The sequence below is a fragment of the Hyla sarda genome (genome assembly GCF_029499605.1).
Source record: "Hyla sarda isolate aHylSar1 chromosome 2 unlocalized genomic scaffold, aHylSar1.hap1 SUPER_2_unloc_14, whole genome shotgun sequence".
In the NCBI taxonomy this organism is placed as follows: domain Eukaryota; kingdom Metazoa; phylum Chordata; class Amphibia; order Anura; family Hylidae; genus Hyla; species Hyla sarda.
The window spans coordinates 278878-296613 of NW_026607601.1; the positions used below are offsets into that span (position 1 = coordinate 278878).

Below are 17736 nucleotides of genomic sequence, written 5' to 3' on the forward strand. Positions count from 1 at the left end.
ATTAAGTATGGGGGGAACTTAAATTTATTTTTTAAATCACATGGAGTTTTGACTTTACTTCATTATGGTCGAATAAAGCACTTAAAGAGTTCCTTAAAATTAAAGATTCACTCTTTTGGATGAAAAGGGGCTTATTTATGTAAATCAATTATACGCTTTAGGTCAAATAAAGTCGTTTGAAGAGATAGCCCATAAGTGTGTGGGGGGAAGACAATCAGAAACATTGTTTTTTACAAATAAGTAACACAGATCATAAACCAATAAAAGGAGAGATTGGAGATTTCAGGGATTCTATATATAAGAAAAGTTTAATTAGACTATTTCCTTATGCAAAGTTGCTGTCTGGGCATGCTGGGAGTTGTGGTTCTGCAGCGGTTGGGGGTTCACAGCTTGAAGACCACTGCTATAGAGGGTGCAAATGTATCTGAGCCCTGGAACTCAAATAATGTGAAATATGAGATGATCAAAATGGAGCCCCTGCACTAATTACTTGGGTTCTGAGGTCTGTAAGGTCCATAGTAAAAACATCAGGTTCTGTCTATAGCAGATACTAAATCATGGCAGCTCAAAGAAACAAGCAGTCATTCTGACATGTCACATGTGATGTCATAGACAGCTGGAGGCCTGACATCCCACTGACAGCCGCCCGAGCCTTCAGTCTGTTCCTGTGCGATTAGTGAGAATAGTGAGATTAGCGTCTTCTTTTTCTACTTGTCTGAAATGGAGCTAAAAGGACTGGGGTTCGTCCCCCTCCTGTTGGCGTTTTGGTGTGCGGCCTGGCTTGCCACCAGCTACATCATGACGGTCGTCCTCGGCCATGCAGCCTCGCCACTGATGAGCATCAGGTAAGATAAACAAGCACATGATTCTTATTTCATGGGTTGGGAGTGAGGAAATATCCATAATAACATTGGTTTCTTTTCCTTCACAGTGACGTGGGAAATGTCTTTCCCGAAAGCATATTATTCAGAATTGGATTTATAGGGATGTCCATTGGCACTTTGGTACTAACCTTTCTTATTTATAAGTATATGGTTATGCATACTGAAGAGTTCAGGGGTCATCAGGTCCTGATCCAGAGGATCCTGCTGGCCATTGTGTGGGCCTCCTGTTTTTCCACAGCTGTTATGCATGTATTGTCCCCCGAAGAATATCCCAGGATACACTTTGTCAGCACGATAATTTCCATTACATGTGAAGCCTTATACTACCTTGGGCAGTCCATCCAGATGTATAAATTACCAGGAGCAAAAAAAGTCATCCACCATAGTAGATGCACCTGCTGTGGCCTGACTTTTGTCTGTGTAGTTTTCTATTTTGGATATGAAACATTAAAGGAATTATTCCATAATGATGAAGACTGGGACGAGATCCGTGAAATCCCCATCATAATCATCGAGTGGGTGATGCTTCTACTGATCCTGATAAACATCGTGACCTATTATTCCACCATGCAGAGGTTATTGTTGACCGTCTCCAGAAACAGCTGCACACTCTCTCTTAGAGTAAAAATTGATGACTTCGGGGTGTAGACCACCACGGGGGCCATCAAGTGGACTTCTGGGAGAGATACTGCACAGGACACGGAAAACATCTAAAGAAGAATAACTGGGGGACTACATATGGTGCCAGTAATCATGACACAATAATATGAGCTGGTGATATTACCTATACAAAAAATAAATAAAAAAATATTATAAAAAAATATTGGTGTGTGAAGTGTAATACCTAGTTAGAAAAACAGAATCAAATTCATCATTATAACCCCCCTCTGCATTACCCTGTTTATTATTTTTCAAGCAAGCACTTTGTTCTAATTCGTCCACTCTCTGGCGTGCTCCTTGTATAAGGGGTTTGGGATACCCTTTTTGTTTAAAACGATCCTCCAGGTTCTCTAGTTGTTGTAGGTATTTTTGTGTGGAAGAACAATTCCTTCGGATTCTTTTCATTTGACCGAATGGAATGTTCTTCTTCCATTATTTAAGATGGCAACTGTTAAAGTCGAGGTATCTGTTTGCATCCACCTCCTTAAAATAGTTGGCAGTATGCGAACAGCCATCCTGAATATAGATATTTAAATCCAGGAACTCACATTTTTTGGGGGACTGATGCAGCGCTGCCTTTGGCAATTTCTGGCTCTGCTATAGCGCTTTTTTTGAGGGGGCGTGTCGGCTGCCCCTTCATCTGGCGGTCAACCTGCGCTATCTGGCCAGCGAGCCAGGGCCCCGTACAGGAGATCACGGGGCCCCCCAGCGGTCGGACCCCCGCAATCTGAAACTTATCCCCTATCCTTGGGACAGGGCCGGACTGGGGATGAAATCCAGCCCTGGAAATTACTGTATACCAGCCCCACAGCATTGTGTCATTGTGCCGGCAAACAGCCACCGAGCACAGGCGTATCACTTTGCGTGGCTATACATATATATATATATCACAGAAGGAATACACCAGTACTTTGCCAAATTTTTCAATAAAGTGGTGTCAGCGACCAAGACCTGATCATAGTCCACCACAAATTCAAAAAGTAAAATGGCACAACACTCCCTTATAATCAGGGCTGGTTTTAGGCTTAGGGTGGCCTTAGGCAAAATCAAAAGTGGGGCCCCAAAAGTCATAGTAGTGCACTAACTAGATTTGAACATTTTTGGTCACTTCAAATACTATAAAAAAAATATCTAAAAAGCTATTGAAAAGTCCCATCAAAACAAAAATGGTACCGATAAAAACTACAAATCACAGTGCAAAAAATGACCCTCACATCCCCATATACAGAAAAATAAGAGTTATAGGGATCAAAATAGTACAATTTTATATTTTTGTATAGTTCCCCCCACATTAGGTAAAGAGTATAGCTCCCCCACATTAGGTGTGCAGTATAGTTCCCCCACATTAGGTGCAGTATAGTTCCCCCACATTAGGTGCAGTATAGTCCCCCTCATTAGGTGCAGTATAGTTCTCCCCACATTAGGTGCAGTATAGTTCCCCCACTTCAGGTGCAGTATAGTTCTCCCCACATTAGGTACAGTATAGTTCCCCCACATTAGGTGCAGTATAGTCCCCCACATTAGGTGCAGTATAGTCCCCCACATTAGGTGCAGTATAGTTCCCCCACATTAGGTGCAGTATAGTCCCCCACATTAGGTGCAGTATAGTTCCCCCACATTAGGTGCAGTATACAGTAGTTCCCCCACATTAGGTGCAGTATAGTCCCCCACATTAGGTGCAGTATAGTCCCCCACATTAGGTGCAGTATAGTTCTCCCCACATTAGGTGCAGTATAGTCCCCCACATTAGGTGCAGTATAGTCCCCCACATAAGGTGCAGTATAGTTCCCCCACTTCAGGTGCTGTATAGTTCCCCCACTTTAGGTGCAGTATAGTTCTCCCCACATTAGGTACAGTATAGTTCCCCCACATTAGGTGCAGTATAGTCCGCCACATTAGGTGCAGTATAGTTCTCCCCACATTAGGTGCAGTATAGTTCTCCCCACATTAGGTGCAGTATAGTTCTCCCCACATTAGGTGCAGTATAGTTCCCCCACATTAGGTGCAGTATAGTTCTCCCCACATTAGGTGCAGTATAGCTCTCCACATTAGGTGCAGTACAGTTCCCTCCACATTAGGTGCAGTATAGCTCCCCACATTAGTTTGGCAGTATAGTTCCCCCACATTAGGTGCAGTATAGTTCACCACATTAGGTGCAGTATAGTTCCCCACATTAAGTGCAGTATAGTTCCCCACATTAGGGGCAGTATAGTTCCCCACATTAGGTGCAGTATAGCTCTTCACATTAGGTGCAGTATAGTTCTCCCCACATTAGGTGCAGTATAGTTCCCCCACTTCACGTGCAGTATAGTTCTCCCCACATTAGAAACAGTATAGTTCCCCCACATTAGGTGCAGTATAGTTCTCCCCACATTAGGTGCAGTATAGTTCTCCCCACATTAGGTGCAGTATAGTTCTCCCCACATTAGGTGCAGTATAGTTCTCCCCACATTAGGTGCAGTATAGTTCTCCCCACATTAGGTGCAGTATAGTTCTCCCCACATTAGGTGCAGTATAGTTCTCCCCACACTAGGTGCAGTATAGCTCTCCACATTAGGTGCAGTATAGCTCTCCACATTAGGTGCAGTACAGTTCCCTGCACATTAGGTGCAGTATAGCTCTCCACATTAGGCTGGCATTATAGTTCCCCCACATTAGGTGCAGTATATAATCCCCACCCCCCCCCTCATTAGGTGCAGTATAGTTCCCGCACATTAGATGCAGTATAGTTCACCACATTAGGTACAGTATAGCTCTCCACATTAGGTGCAGTACAGTTCCCTCCACATTAGGTGCAGTATAGCTCCCCACATTAGGTTGGCAGTATAGTTCCCCCACATTAGGTGCAGTATATAGTCCCCCCTCATTAGGTGCAGTATAGTTCCCCCACATTAGGTGCAGTGTAGTTCCCCACATTAGGTGCAGTATAGTTCCCCACATTAGGTGCAGTATAGTTCCCCCACATTAGGTGCAGTATAGCTCTTCACATTAGGTGCAGTATAGTTCTCCCCACATTAGGTGCAGTATAGTCCCCCACATTGGGTGCAGTACAGTCCCCCACATTAGGTGCAGTATAGTTCCCCCACATTAGGTTGGCTGTATAGTTCCCCCACTTCAGGTGCAGTATAGTTCTCCCCATATTAGGTACAGTATAGTTCCCCCACATTAGGTGCAGTATAGTTCTCCCCACATTAGGTGCAGTATAGTCCCCCACATTAGGTGCAGTATAGTTCTCCCCACATTAGGTGCAGTATAGTTCTCCCCACATTAGGTGCAGTATAGTTCTCCCCACATTAGGTGCAGTATAGTTCTCCCCACATTAGGTGCAGTATAGTTCTCCACATTAGGTGCAGTATAGTTCTCCACATTAGTTGCAGTATAGCTCTCCACATTAGGTGCAGTACAGTTCCCTCCACATTAGGTGCAGTATAGATCCCCACATTAGGTTGGCAGTATAGTTCCCCCACATTAGGTGCAATATATAGTCCTCCCCCCCCCCTCATTAGGTACAGTATAGCTCCCCACATTAGGTTGACAGTATAGTTCCCCCACATTAGGTGCAGTATATAGTCCCCCCCCCTCATTAGGTGCAGTATAGTGCCCCCACATTAGGTGCAGTATAGTTCCCCACATTAGGTACAGTATAGCTTTCCACATTAGGTGCAGTACAGTTCCCTCCACATTAGGTGCAGTATAGCTCCCCACATTAGGTTGGCAGTATAGTTCCCCCACATTAGGTGCAGTATATAATCCCCCCCTCATTAGGTGCAGTATAGTTCCCCCACATTAGGTGCAGTATAGTTCCTCACATTAGGTGCAGTATAGTTCCCCCACATTAGGTGCAGTATAGTTCTCCCCATATTAGGTGCAGTATAGTTCCCTCCACATTAGGTGCAGTATAGTTCTCCCCACATTAGGTGCAGTATAGTTCTCCCCACATTAGGTGCAGTATAGTTCTCCCCACATTAGGTGCAGTATAGTTCCCCCACATTAGGTGCAGTGTAGTCCCACACATTGGTGCAGTATAGTTCTCCCCACATTAGGTGCAGTATAGTTCCCCCACATTAGGTGCAGTATAGTTCCCCACATTAGGTGCAGTATAGTTCTCCCCACATTAGGTGCAGTATAGTTCCCTCCACATTAGGTGCAGTATAGTTCTCCCCACATTAGGTGCAGTATAGTTCCCCCACATTAGGTGCAGTATAGATCCCCCACATTAGGTGCAGTATAGTTCTCCCCACATTGGTGCAGTATAGTTCCCCACATTAGGTGCAGTATAGTCCCACACATTGGTGCAGTATAGTTCCCCACATTAGGTGCAGTATAGTTCCCTCCACATTAGGTGCAGTATAGTTCTCCCCACATTAGGTGCAGTATAGTCCCCCACATTAGGTGCAGTATAGTTCCCCACATTAGGTGCAGTATAGATCCCCCACATTAGGTGCAGTATAGTTCTCCCCACATTGGTGCAGTATAGTTCCCCACATTAGGTGCAGTATAGTTCCCTCCACATTAGGTGCAGTATAGTTCCCCCACATTAGGTGCAGTATAGTTCCCTCCACATTAGGTGCAGTATAGTTCCCCCACATTAGGTGCAGTATAGTTCCCCCACATTAGGTGCAGTATAGTTCCCCACATTAGGTGCAGTATAGTTCTCCCCACATTAGGTGCAGTATAGTTCTCCCCACATTAGGTGCAGTATAGTTCCCCACATTAGGTGCAGTATAGTTCCCCACATTAGGTGCAGTATAGTTCCCTCCACATTAGGTGCAGTATAGTTCCCCCCACATTAGGTGCAGTATAGTTCCCCACATTAGGTGCAGTATAGTTCCCCACATTAGGTGCAGTATAGTTCCCCACATTAGGTGCAGTATAGTTCTCCCCACATTAGGTGCAGTATAGTTCCCCACATTAGGTGCAGTATAGTTCTCCCCACATTAGGTGCAGTATAGTTCTCCCCACATTAGGTGCAGTATAGTTCCCCACATTAGGTGCAGTATAGTTCTCCCCACATTAGGTGCAGTATAGTTCCCCCACATTAGGTGCTGTGTAGTTCCCCACATTAGGTGCAGTATAGTTCTCCCCACATTAGGTGCAGTATAGTTCCCCCACATTAGGTGCTGTGTAGTTCCTCCACATTAGGTGCAGTATAGTTCCCCCACATTAGGTGCAGTATAGTTCCCCACATTAGGTGCAGTATAGTTCCCCACATTAGGTGCAGTATAGTTCCCTCCACATTAGGTGCAGTATAGTTCTCCCCACATTAGATGCAGTATAGTTCCCCACATTAGGTGCAGTATAGTTCCCCACATTAGGTGCAGTATAGTTCCCCACATTAGGTGCAGTATAGTTCCCTTCACATTAGGTGCAGTATAGTTCTCCCCACATTAGGTGCAGTATAGTTCTCCCCACATTAGGTGCAGTATAGTTCCCCCACATTAGGTGCAGTATAGTTCCCCCACATTAGGTGCAGTATAGTTCTCCCCACATTAGGTGCAGTATAGTTCCCTCCACATTAGGTGCAGTATAGTTCCCTCCACATTAGGTGCAGTATAGTTCTCCCCACATTAGGTGCAGTATAGTTCTCCCCACATTAGGTGCAGTATAGTTCCCCCACATTAGGTGCAGTATAGTTCCCCACATTAGCTGCAGTATAGTTCCCCACATTAGGTGCAGTATAGTCCCACACATTGGTGCAGTATAGTCCCCAGGCCCGTCGCTACCGGACCGGCAAACCAAGCAATTGCTTGGGGCCCCGAGCTGGCTGGGGGGCCCCGAGCAGAGCCGGTGCTTGCCCGTCCTGTAGCGACGGGACACTTCGGGGGGCCCGCACATTTCACCAAAATTACATTTTTGAGGGGCGCGGGCCCCTTAAGAAACAAAGCAGGGCCGGCACCGGACAGGTCAGGGGATGATTGGAGTAGAGACGTCACGTTCCCCGCGCAGGCACGCACGTCTACGCCAATCACCTGACCTGTCCCTGCTTGCGTCCCCGCGGGAACCTCCAGCATCCTCCGTGCAGTGACAGGAGCAGCAGCAGACTCCCGCCTCTGCAACGATCCCCGGCAGGGTAAGTAAACTGGCGCGGGGGGCCCGGGGGATTGTATGGTTGTCAGGGGACTGCAATGGTGATGAGAGGTGTTTGTGTGTGTGTGGGGGGGGGGGGGTGTCATGGGGGTCATGAGAGATGCAGGAGGGGTGTTATGGGGATCATGAGAGATGCAGGGGGGGTGTTATGGGGGTCATGAGAGATGCAGGAGGTGTTATGGGGGTCATGAGAGATGCAGGAGGGGTGTTATGGGGGTCATGAGAGATGCAGGAGGGGTGTTATGGGGGTCATGATAGATATAGGGAGTGTTATGGGGATCATGAGAGATGCAGGAGGGGTGTTATGGGGGTCATGAGAGATGCAGGGGGGTGTTATGGGGGTCATGAGAGATGCAGGAGGGGTGTTATGGGGATCATGAGAGATGCAGGGGGGGTGTTATGGGGATCATGAGAGATGCAGGGGGGGTGTTATGGGGATCATGAGAGATGCAGGGGGGGTGTTATGGGGTCATGAGAGATGCAGGAGGGGTGTTATGGGGATCATGAGAGATGCAGGGGGGGTGTTATGGGGATCATGAGAGATGCAGGGGGGGTGTTATGGGGTCATGAGAGATGCAGGAGGGGTGTTATGGGGATCATGAGAGATGCAGGAGGGGTGTTATGGGGATCATGAGAGATGCAGGGGGGGTGTTATGGGGATCATGAGAGATGCAGGGGGGGTGTTATGGGGGTCATGAGAGATGCAGGAGGGGTGTTATGGGGGTCATGAGAGATGCAGGAGGGGTGTTATGGGGATCATGAGAGATGCAGGGGGGGTGTTATGGGGATCATGAGAGATGCAGGGGGGGTGTTATGGGGTCATGAGAGATGCAGGAGGGGTGTTATGGGGATCATGAGAGATGCAGGGGGGTGTTATGGGGATCATGAGAGATGCAGGGGGGTGTTATGGGGGTCATGAGAGATGCAGGGGGGTGTTATGGGGATCATGAGAGATGCAGGGGGGTGTTATGGGCGTCATGAGAGATGCAGGAGAGGTGTTATGGGGGTCATGAGAGATGCAGTGGGGTGTTATGGGGGTCATGAGAGATGCAGGGGGGTGTTATGGGGATCATGAGAGATGCAGTGGAGTGTTATGGGGGTCATGAGAGATGCAGGAGGGGTGTTATGGGGGTCATGAGAGATGCAGGCGGGGTGTTATGGGGATCGTGAGAGATGCAAGGGGGTGTTATGGGGATCATGAGAGATGCAGGGGGTGTTATGGGGGTCATGAGAGATGCAGGAGAGGTGTTATGGGGGTCATGAGAGATGCAGGGGGTGTTATGGGGGTCATGAGAGATGCAGGGGGTGTTATGGGGGTCATGAGAGATGCAGGGGGTGTTATGGGGGTCATGAGAGATGCAGGGGGTGTTATGGGGGTCATGAGAGATGCAGGGGGTGTTATGGGGGTCATGAGAGATGCAGGGGGTGTTATGGGGGTCATAAGAGATGCAGGGGGTGTTATGGGGGTCATGAGAGATGCAGGAGGGGTGTTATGGGGGTCATGAGAGATGCAGGAGGGGTGTTATGGGGGTCATGAGAGATGCAGGAGGGTGTTATGGGGGTCATGAGAGATGCAGGAGGGTGTTATGGGGGTCATGAGAGATGCAGGAGGGGTGTTATGGGGGTCATGAGAGATGCAGGAGGGGTGTTATGGGGTTCATGAGAGATGCAGGGGGGTGTTATGGGGGTCATGAGAGATGCAGGGGGTGTTATGGGGTTCATGAGAGATGCAGGGGGTGTTATGGGGGTCATGAGAGATGCAGGGGGTGTTATGGGGGTCATGAGAGATGCAGTGGGGGTGTTATGGGGGTCATGAGAGATGCAGGGGGTGTTATGGGGGTCATGAGAGATGCAGGGGGGTGTTATGGGGGTCATGAGAGATGCAGGGGGGTGTTATGGGGGTCATGAGAGATGCAGGGGGGTGTTATGGGGATCATGAGAGATGCAGTGGGGTGTTATGGGGGTCATGAGAGATGCAGGGGGTGTTATGGGGGTCATGAGAGATGCAGGGGGTGTTATGGGGGTCATGAGAGATGCAGGGGGTGTTATGGGGGTCATGAGAGATGCAGGGGGTGTTATGGGGGTCATGAGAGATGCAGGAGGGGTGTTATGGGGGTCATGAGAGGTGCAGGGGGGTGTTATGGGGGTCATGAGAGGTGCCCCCCCCCTGCACCTCTCCTCATCCCCCCCCCCCCCCCCCCGGTTTTAATAGTGATGAGGAGAGGTGGGGGGGGGGAGTTATAGTAATAATGAGGAGAGGTATATGTATATATGATGTGTATGCATGTGTGGCAGTATTGTATTCAGTGGATGCAGTGTGGAGCAGCATTATATTCAGGGTACAGTGTGTGGCAGCATTATATTCAGGGGTACAGTGTGTGGCAGTATTATATTCAGGGGTACAGTGTGTGGAAGCATTATATTCAGGGTACAGTGTGTGGCAGTATTATTTTCAGGGTACAGTGTGTGGCAGTATTATTTTCAGGGTACAGTGTGTGGAAGCATTATATTCAGTGGATACAGTGTGGAGCAGCATTATATTCAGGGTACAGTGTGGGGCAGCATTATATTCAGGGTACAGTGTGTGGCAGAATTATAGTCAGGGTACAGTGTGTGGCAGCATTATAGTCAGGGTACAGTGTGTGGCAGCATTATAGTCAGGGTACAGTGTGTGGCAGTATTATATTCAAGGTACAGTGTGAGGCAGCATTATCTTCAGGGTACAGTGTGGGGCAGTATATTATTTAGAGTACACTTTCTGGCAAGGTTATAATGATTACTGTCTTCATGCAGAGGATGAGGATCTGCTGACAGTGAGGAGCCAATGATGCCTGGATGTCAGACTCTGCAGAGAAGATGGAGCTGGAGGAAGACCTGGTCTCTGGACCAGATGAAGAAGAAAAGATAACAGAGAAGATATCACTCAAGTCAGAAGACGTCACTCAGGTCACTATCATTGTGTATTCTCCTGACTGTCCCATCAGAGCTGTAGTCACTTGTAAGTTCTGCAGTGATGATGGGTAAAACTGTGTCCAATCTGTGGCTCTTCAGCTGTTACAAAACTACAACTCCCATTGCCAGAGGCTCTCCAGAATGATGGGAGTTTTATCTTTCCAACAGCTGGAGAACCATTTTAACCGAGGTGATCGGTGGGGGTCTCAGCAGTCAAACCCCCACCAAAAAAATGGCCCGGGGGGGGGGGGGGTCTGGACAGCGGGTATGGGTAGGGAACACTGCTGCACCTAATGTGGGGGGAACACTGCCTACCTAATGTGGGGGGAAGACTGCCTAGCTAATGTGGGGGATCTCTGCTGCACCTAATGTAGGGGGAACACTGCTGCACCTAATGTGCGTCGTATTGACGTTCGCTCACGTTGCGGCGCTCCCAGAATTCAAGGGTCGGCGTTACTATGGAGGGGGGGGGCCTCCATGTCCATTTTGCTTGGGGCCCCCAAATTCCTTCAAACGGCCCTGATAGTCCCCCACATTAGGTGCAGTATAGTTCCCCACATTAGGTGCAGTATAGTCCCACACATTGGTGCAGTATAGTCCCCCACATTAGGAGCAGTATAGCTCTCCACATTAGGAGCAGTATAGCTCTCCACATTAGGAGCAGTATAGTTCTCCACATTAGGAGCAGTATAGTTCTCCACATTAGGAGCAGTATAGCTCTCCACATTAGGAGCAGTATAGCTCTCCACATTAGGTGCAGTATAGCTCTCCACATTAGGTGCAGTATAGCTCTCCACATTAGGTGCAGTATAGTTCTCCACATTAGGTGCAGTATAGTTCTCCACATTAGGTGCAGTATAGTTCCCCCACATTAGGTTGGCAGTATAGTTCCCCCACATTAGGTTGGCAGTATAGTTCCCCCACATTAGGTTGTCAGTATAGTTCCCCACATTAGGTGCAGTATAATTCCCCACATTAGGTGCAGTATACAGTAGTTCCCCCACATGAGGTGCAGTATAATTCCCCACATTAGGTGCAGTATACAGTAGTTCCCCCACATTAGGTGCAGTATACAGTAGTTCCCCCACATTAGTTGCAGTATACAGTAGTTCCCCCGCATTAGGTGCAGTATAATTCCCCCCATTAGGTGCAGTATACAGTAGTTCCCCACATTAGGTGCAGTATACAGTAGTTCTCCCACATTAGGTGCAGTATACAGTAGTTCCCCCACATTAGGTGCAGTGTAGTTCCCCCACATTAGGTGCAGTATAGTTCCCCCACATTAGGTGCAGTATAGTTCCCCCACATTAGGTGCAGTATAGTTCCCCCACATTAGGTGCAGTATAGTTCCCCCACATTAGGTGCAGTATAGTTCCCCCACATTAGGTGCAGTATAGTTCCCCCACATTAGGTGCAGTGTAGTTCCCCCACATTAGGTGCAGTGTAGTTCCCTCACATTAGGAGCAGTATAGTTCCCCCACATTAGGTGCAGTATAGCTCTCCACATTAGGTGCAGTATAGTTCTCCACATTAGGTGCAGTATAGTTCTCCACATTAGGTGCAGTATAGTTCTCCACATTAGGTTGGCAGTATAGTTCCCCCACATTAGGTTGGCAGTATAGTTCCCCACATTAGGTGCAAAATAGTTCCCCACATTAGGTGCAGTATAGTCCCTCCACATTAGGTGCAGTATACAGTAGTTCCCCACATTAGGTGCAGTATACAGTAGTTCTCCCACATTAGGTGCAGTATACAGTAGTTCCCCCACATTAGGTGCAGTGTAGTTCCCCCACATTAGGTGCAGTATAGTTCCCCCACATTAGGTGCAGTATAGTTCCCCCACATTAGGTGCAGTATAGTTCCCCCACATTAGGTGCAGTATAGTTCCCCCACATTAGGTGCAGTATAGTTCCCCCACATTAGGTGCAGTATAGTTCCCCCACATTAGGTGCAGTATAGTTCCCTCACATTAGGTGCAGTATAGTTCCCCCACATTAGGTTGGCAGTATAGTTCCCCCACATTAGGTTGGCAGTATAGTTCCCCCACATTAGGTTGGCAGTATAGTTCCCCACATTAGGTGCAGTATAGTTCCCCACATTAGGTGCAGTATAGTCTCCCACATTAGGTGCAGTATACAGTAGTCCCTCCACATTAGGTGCAGTATACAGTAGTCCCTCCACATTAGGTGCAGTATACAGTAGTCCCTCCACATTAGGTGCAGTATACAGTAGTTCCCCACATTAGGTGCAGTATACAATAGTCCCCCCACATTAGGTGGAGTATACAGTAGTTCCCCACATTAGGTGCAGTATACAGTAGTCCCCCCACATTAGGTGCAGTATACAGTAGTCCCCCCACATTAGGTGCAGTATACAGTAGTCCCCCCCACATTAGGTGCAGTATACAGTAGTCCCCCCACATTAGGTGCAGTATACAGTAGTTCCCCACATTAGGTGAAGTACAGTAGTTTCCCCACATTAGGTGCAGTATACAGTAGTTGCCCCACATTAGGTGCAGTATACAGTAGTCCTCCCACATTAGGTGCAGTATACAGTAGTTCCCCACATTAGGTGCAGTATACAGTAGTTCCCCACATTAGGTGAAGTACAGTAGTTTCCCCACATTAGGTGCAGTATACAGTAGTTCCCCCACATTAGGTGCAGTATAGTTCCCTCACATTAGGTGCAGTATAATTCCTCACATTAGGTGCAGTATAATTCCCCACATTAGGTGCAGTATAGTTCCCCCACATTAGGTGCAGTATAATTCCCCACATTAGGTTCAGTATAGTTCCCCCACATTAGGTGCACTATAATTCCACCACATTTGGTGCAGTATAGATCCCCACATTAAGTGACTGCACTTAATGTGGGGGAACTATACTGCACCAAATGTGGTGGAATTATAGTGCAACTAATGTTCCCCTACAGACATACAGCCTTCAGCCATATACAATGTATGGCTGGAGGCTGTATGCCTGTTTACTGCCCCACTTGAGTATTCCGACCACCGCTCCTGGATCACGATCTACTGCTATGGCCTATGGGCCATCCCGGTCACGATCTACTGCTATGGCCTATGGGCCATCCCGGGAGCAGCGGTCGGAACACTGAAGATGACCGCAGGTGACTTACCATACCCGCACGTCCTCCTCACAGCTGCGCTCTGCTGTACTGTTGCTATGGGCGCACGCACGTGACGTCAGTGCCGTCACTGCGTGCGCTTCCTCCCAACGGCCCCAGCGTTTTTAAAGTTAACGCGGGGCCGCTATGAAGTAAACGGGGCATCCTTGTGGCCTGAAAAGATTTTTCGGGACACAGGGATGTCCCGAATGTGACGGGGCCCCCCTGCGGGCACGGGGCCCGGAGCTGATCACTGTTTTAAAGTGGCCCCCCTGCTAATCTTTAACAAGAAGCCAACGCTGCGGCTACTTTAAAACAGTTGCCCCCCCCCCCCCTACTGAGCAGACGGCAGGACCCCTGGGGGATGGGGGCCCTAGGCAATTGCCTGGTTTGCCCCGCCATAACACCGGCCCTGCTTATAATGAAAAATGGCAGCAATGTTTTAAAAAGGCTATATGTGAAAATCCGGTATATTGATAGCAATATTAACAATAATGCCAGTATACAAGGAGAAAAATTATCACCATACATATTACCATGATACTGTTACTGACCAAATCCTGTATGTTGAGAGTAATATTACCAATAATACCAGTATACAAGGAGGAATATTATCCCCATACATATTACCGTCATACTGTTACTGACCAAATCCTGTGAACTGACATTGAAATTATCAATATCAGTATACAAGGGACAAGTAATATCGCCACATCATGACCAGTATCACCGCAGAATGACTAATATCCCCGCACTGCTACTGAAAAAAATCCACTAGGCAAAGACCAAGGTTAACTCCATACAGTGATCATATACAGATAGATACCAACACTACAAAGGTGCCCCCCTTCCCTCTCCCCTTCTTAGCTAAGTAAATGTTCAGCCTTAATATATTAGGTAGGTAGGCAGGCTTCTTCCCACTTCTACCTCCATTCCACATTAGGCTGTATTCACCCCACGATTGTTACATACGGGACCGGATCCGATAGGGATATGTGAAAACCAGGCACTCCCGTATCTCAGCCGGACCCGGCCCCCATCTCATCTCATTTGAATGAGCCGACCGGAGTCAAATAGTGACTCCGGTCGGCTTATTTTTGCCCCATATCCGGTTTTGTGACCAGACTTAAAACCGTGGTATACTACAGTTTTAAGTACGGTCACAAATCTGGATACGGGGCAAAACTGAGCCGACTGGAGTCATTATCTGACTCCGGTCGGCTCATTCAAACGAGATGTGGTCCGGGTCCGGCTGAGATACGGGAGCGCCTGGTTTTCACATCTCCCAGCCAGATCCGGTTTGTAACAATTGTGGTGTGAATGCAGCCTTAGCTAGATATATCTCTCTCCACCCAGGGCAGAACTGGGGCTAAAAACCAACCCTGAAAAAATGATCATACCAGCCCCACAGCATTGTGTCATTGTGGCAGCCGCCGGCAGCAGGGAAGGGACAGGGAAGCCTGACATTTGATTTGCCAGGCCTCCATAAGAAAGCTATGTTGTGGCAGAAATGTGGTATTAACGCTTGGGGAAGACAGTATAAAAAAACCCTCTCTTCCTTGCTCTTGCGCTACCGCCAGAATCACGAAATTCAGTTCCCAGTGTCCAGCGCTTCTGGGTTAGGTGACGTTACACAGCTGCTCATTCAGTTATGGGCCGAAGCAATGTCCAGCCTCAGCCTCTGATTGGATGGCTAGTTATATGACGTCACCTGACCCGGAAGTGCCAGATACCAGGAACACAATTCCAGTAGTAGTGCAGAAGCCAGGAATGTAACTGTATAGGGACTAGGACTACAAACTGTGGACTGCTAGTTGTTCCAAAAATGGTCTGGGCATGCTGGGAGTTGTAGTTTTGCTGGGAGTTTTAGTTAAGCAACAGCTGGAGGTCCACAGTTTGGAGACCATTGGCATAGGGAGAGATGCGTCACCCGCCCCGCTGGGACCAGCCCCAGGGACTCATTTCCGGGGTTTCAGCAGGATTTTCAATCTAAGATGACTCTGAATGACCGAGTGTCTCAGTGTTTTTCCTGGTGTCCTGGGATCGTGATGTCTGCACCAGTTTTATGCTGCCCGATGTTTAGGCAGAATAACTGATAAAACATTCCCCTTAACTGTAGTTATATATAAAACAATATTTATTATTTTTCATTAACTAACAACTTAAATTGCAATAAAAGAAAACCAAAGTGCCCTCTCTTACAAAGTAGTAACAGCAGGTCTTCTCAGTGGCGTCTCTAGGGGGGGGGGCAGAGGGGGCCACGGCCCCCCCTATATCATGATTGGCCCCCCTTGTGCCCCCCCTAGCAGCAGTAGGTCACTAGCAGCTCTCATGGCTATCAGGGGGTACAGCTAGTTCACCAGTAAGGGGCCCGAGCCCCCGCCCCCCCGGAGCCATCTTTTTTATATAAACCTTCAGCCTGTAGAGGAGTGTACAGAGGGGTTTAGAGGAGTGTACATGAGTGACAGATGGGTGTACATGGGTGACAGAGGGGTGTAGAGGAGTGTACATGGGTGACAGAGGGGTGTAGAGGAGTGTACATGGGTGACAGAGGGGTGTAGAGGAGTGTACATGGGTGACAGATGGGTGTACATGGGTGACAGAGGGGTGTAGAGGAGTGTACATGGGTGACAGAGGGGTGTAGAGGAGTGTACATGGGTGACAGATGGGTGTACATGGGTGACAGAGGGGTGTAGAGGAGTGTACATGGGTGACAGAGGGGTGTAGAGGAGTGTGCACCCTAAAGCACAAACTCATGCCGCACACGCGTGTGTGTGTTTATATAGATATATATATATATATATATATATATATATATATATATATAAATGTCGAAAAAAATGCAGCACTACTTTACCACAGTAGGCGGGTGCCACCTCCTCAGGCTCGATCACAGCCAATTGATAACTTCAAAAATGGTGCGGCACTCCAAATATCCAAAAAATAACTATTTATTCCACATGTCAAACAGTGCGACGTTTCAGCCCCTCTTGCTTGCATGCACACATACATAAACAGACCTACACTCATATAAATATCAATACAAACAAAATGAAAAACTTTATTAAAACTTTTTTGGGGATTGGAGGCTTTTTTTTTAGATTGGAGGCTCCATTATACATACACTGTACAGCAATCATACCTCCATTATACATACACTGTACAGCAATCATACATCCATTATACATACACTGTACAGCAATCATACCTCCATTATACATACACTGTACAGCAATCATACATCCATTATAAATACACTGTACAGCAATCATACCTCCATTATACATACACTGTACAGCAATCATACCTCCATTATACATACACTGTACAGCAATCATACATTCAGTATACATACACTGTACAGCAATCATACCTCCATTATACATACACTGTACAGCAATCATACATCCATTATACATACACTGTACAGCAATCATACCTCCATTATACATACACTGTACAGCAATCATACATCCATTATAAATACACTGTACAGCAAGCATACCTCCATTATACATACACTGTACAGCAAGCATACCTCCATTATACATACACTGTACAGCAATCATACATTCAGTATACATACACTGTACAGCAATCATACATCCATTATACATACACTGTACAGCAAGCATACCTCCATTATACATACAGTGTACAGCAATCATACATTCATTATACATACACTGTACAGCAATCATACCTCCATTATACATACACTGTACAGCAATCATACATTCATTATACATACACTGTACAGCAATCATACATCCATTATACATACACTGTACAGCAATCATACATCCATTATACATACACTGTACAGCAATCATACCTCCATTATACATACACTGTAAAGCAATCATACATTCATTATACATACACTGTACAGCAATCATACCTCCATTATACATACACTGTACAGCAATCATACATTCAGTATACATACACTGTACAGCAATCATACATCCATTATACATACACTGTACAGCAATCATACCTCCATTATACATACACTGTACAGCAAGCA

General features: G+C 47.2%; 1 protein-coding gene across 1 annotated transcript; it reads left to right on the plus strand.

The window, feature by feature from the left end:
- The first annotated feature begins 617 nt into the window (after positions 1-617).
- Positions 618-1663, plus strand: LOC130298347 (uncharacterized). The gene is made up of 2 exons (XM_056551276.1): positions 618-845; positions 932-1663. Exons 1-2 carry the CDS (start codon positions 721-723, stop codon positions 1530-1532), a joined length of 726 nt encoding a protein of 241 aa, XP_056407251.1. The 5' UTR covers positions 618-720; the 3' UTR covers positions 1533-1663.
- The last annotated feature ends 16073 nt before the right edge of the window (positions 1664-17736 follow it).

Excerpts from the sequence above, each read along its gene's own strand:
- LOC130298347 (XM_056551276.1), top strand. The coding sequence starts at position 721 with ATGGAGCTAAAAGGACTGGGGTTCGTCCCCCTCCTGTTGGCGTTTTGG. Across the intron at positions 846-931 it reads TCGCCACTGATGAGCATCAG|TGACGTGGGAAATGTCTTTC; the intron begins GTAAGATAAACA and ends TTTCCTTCACAG.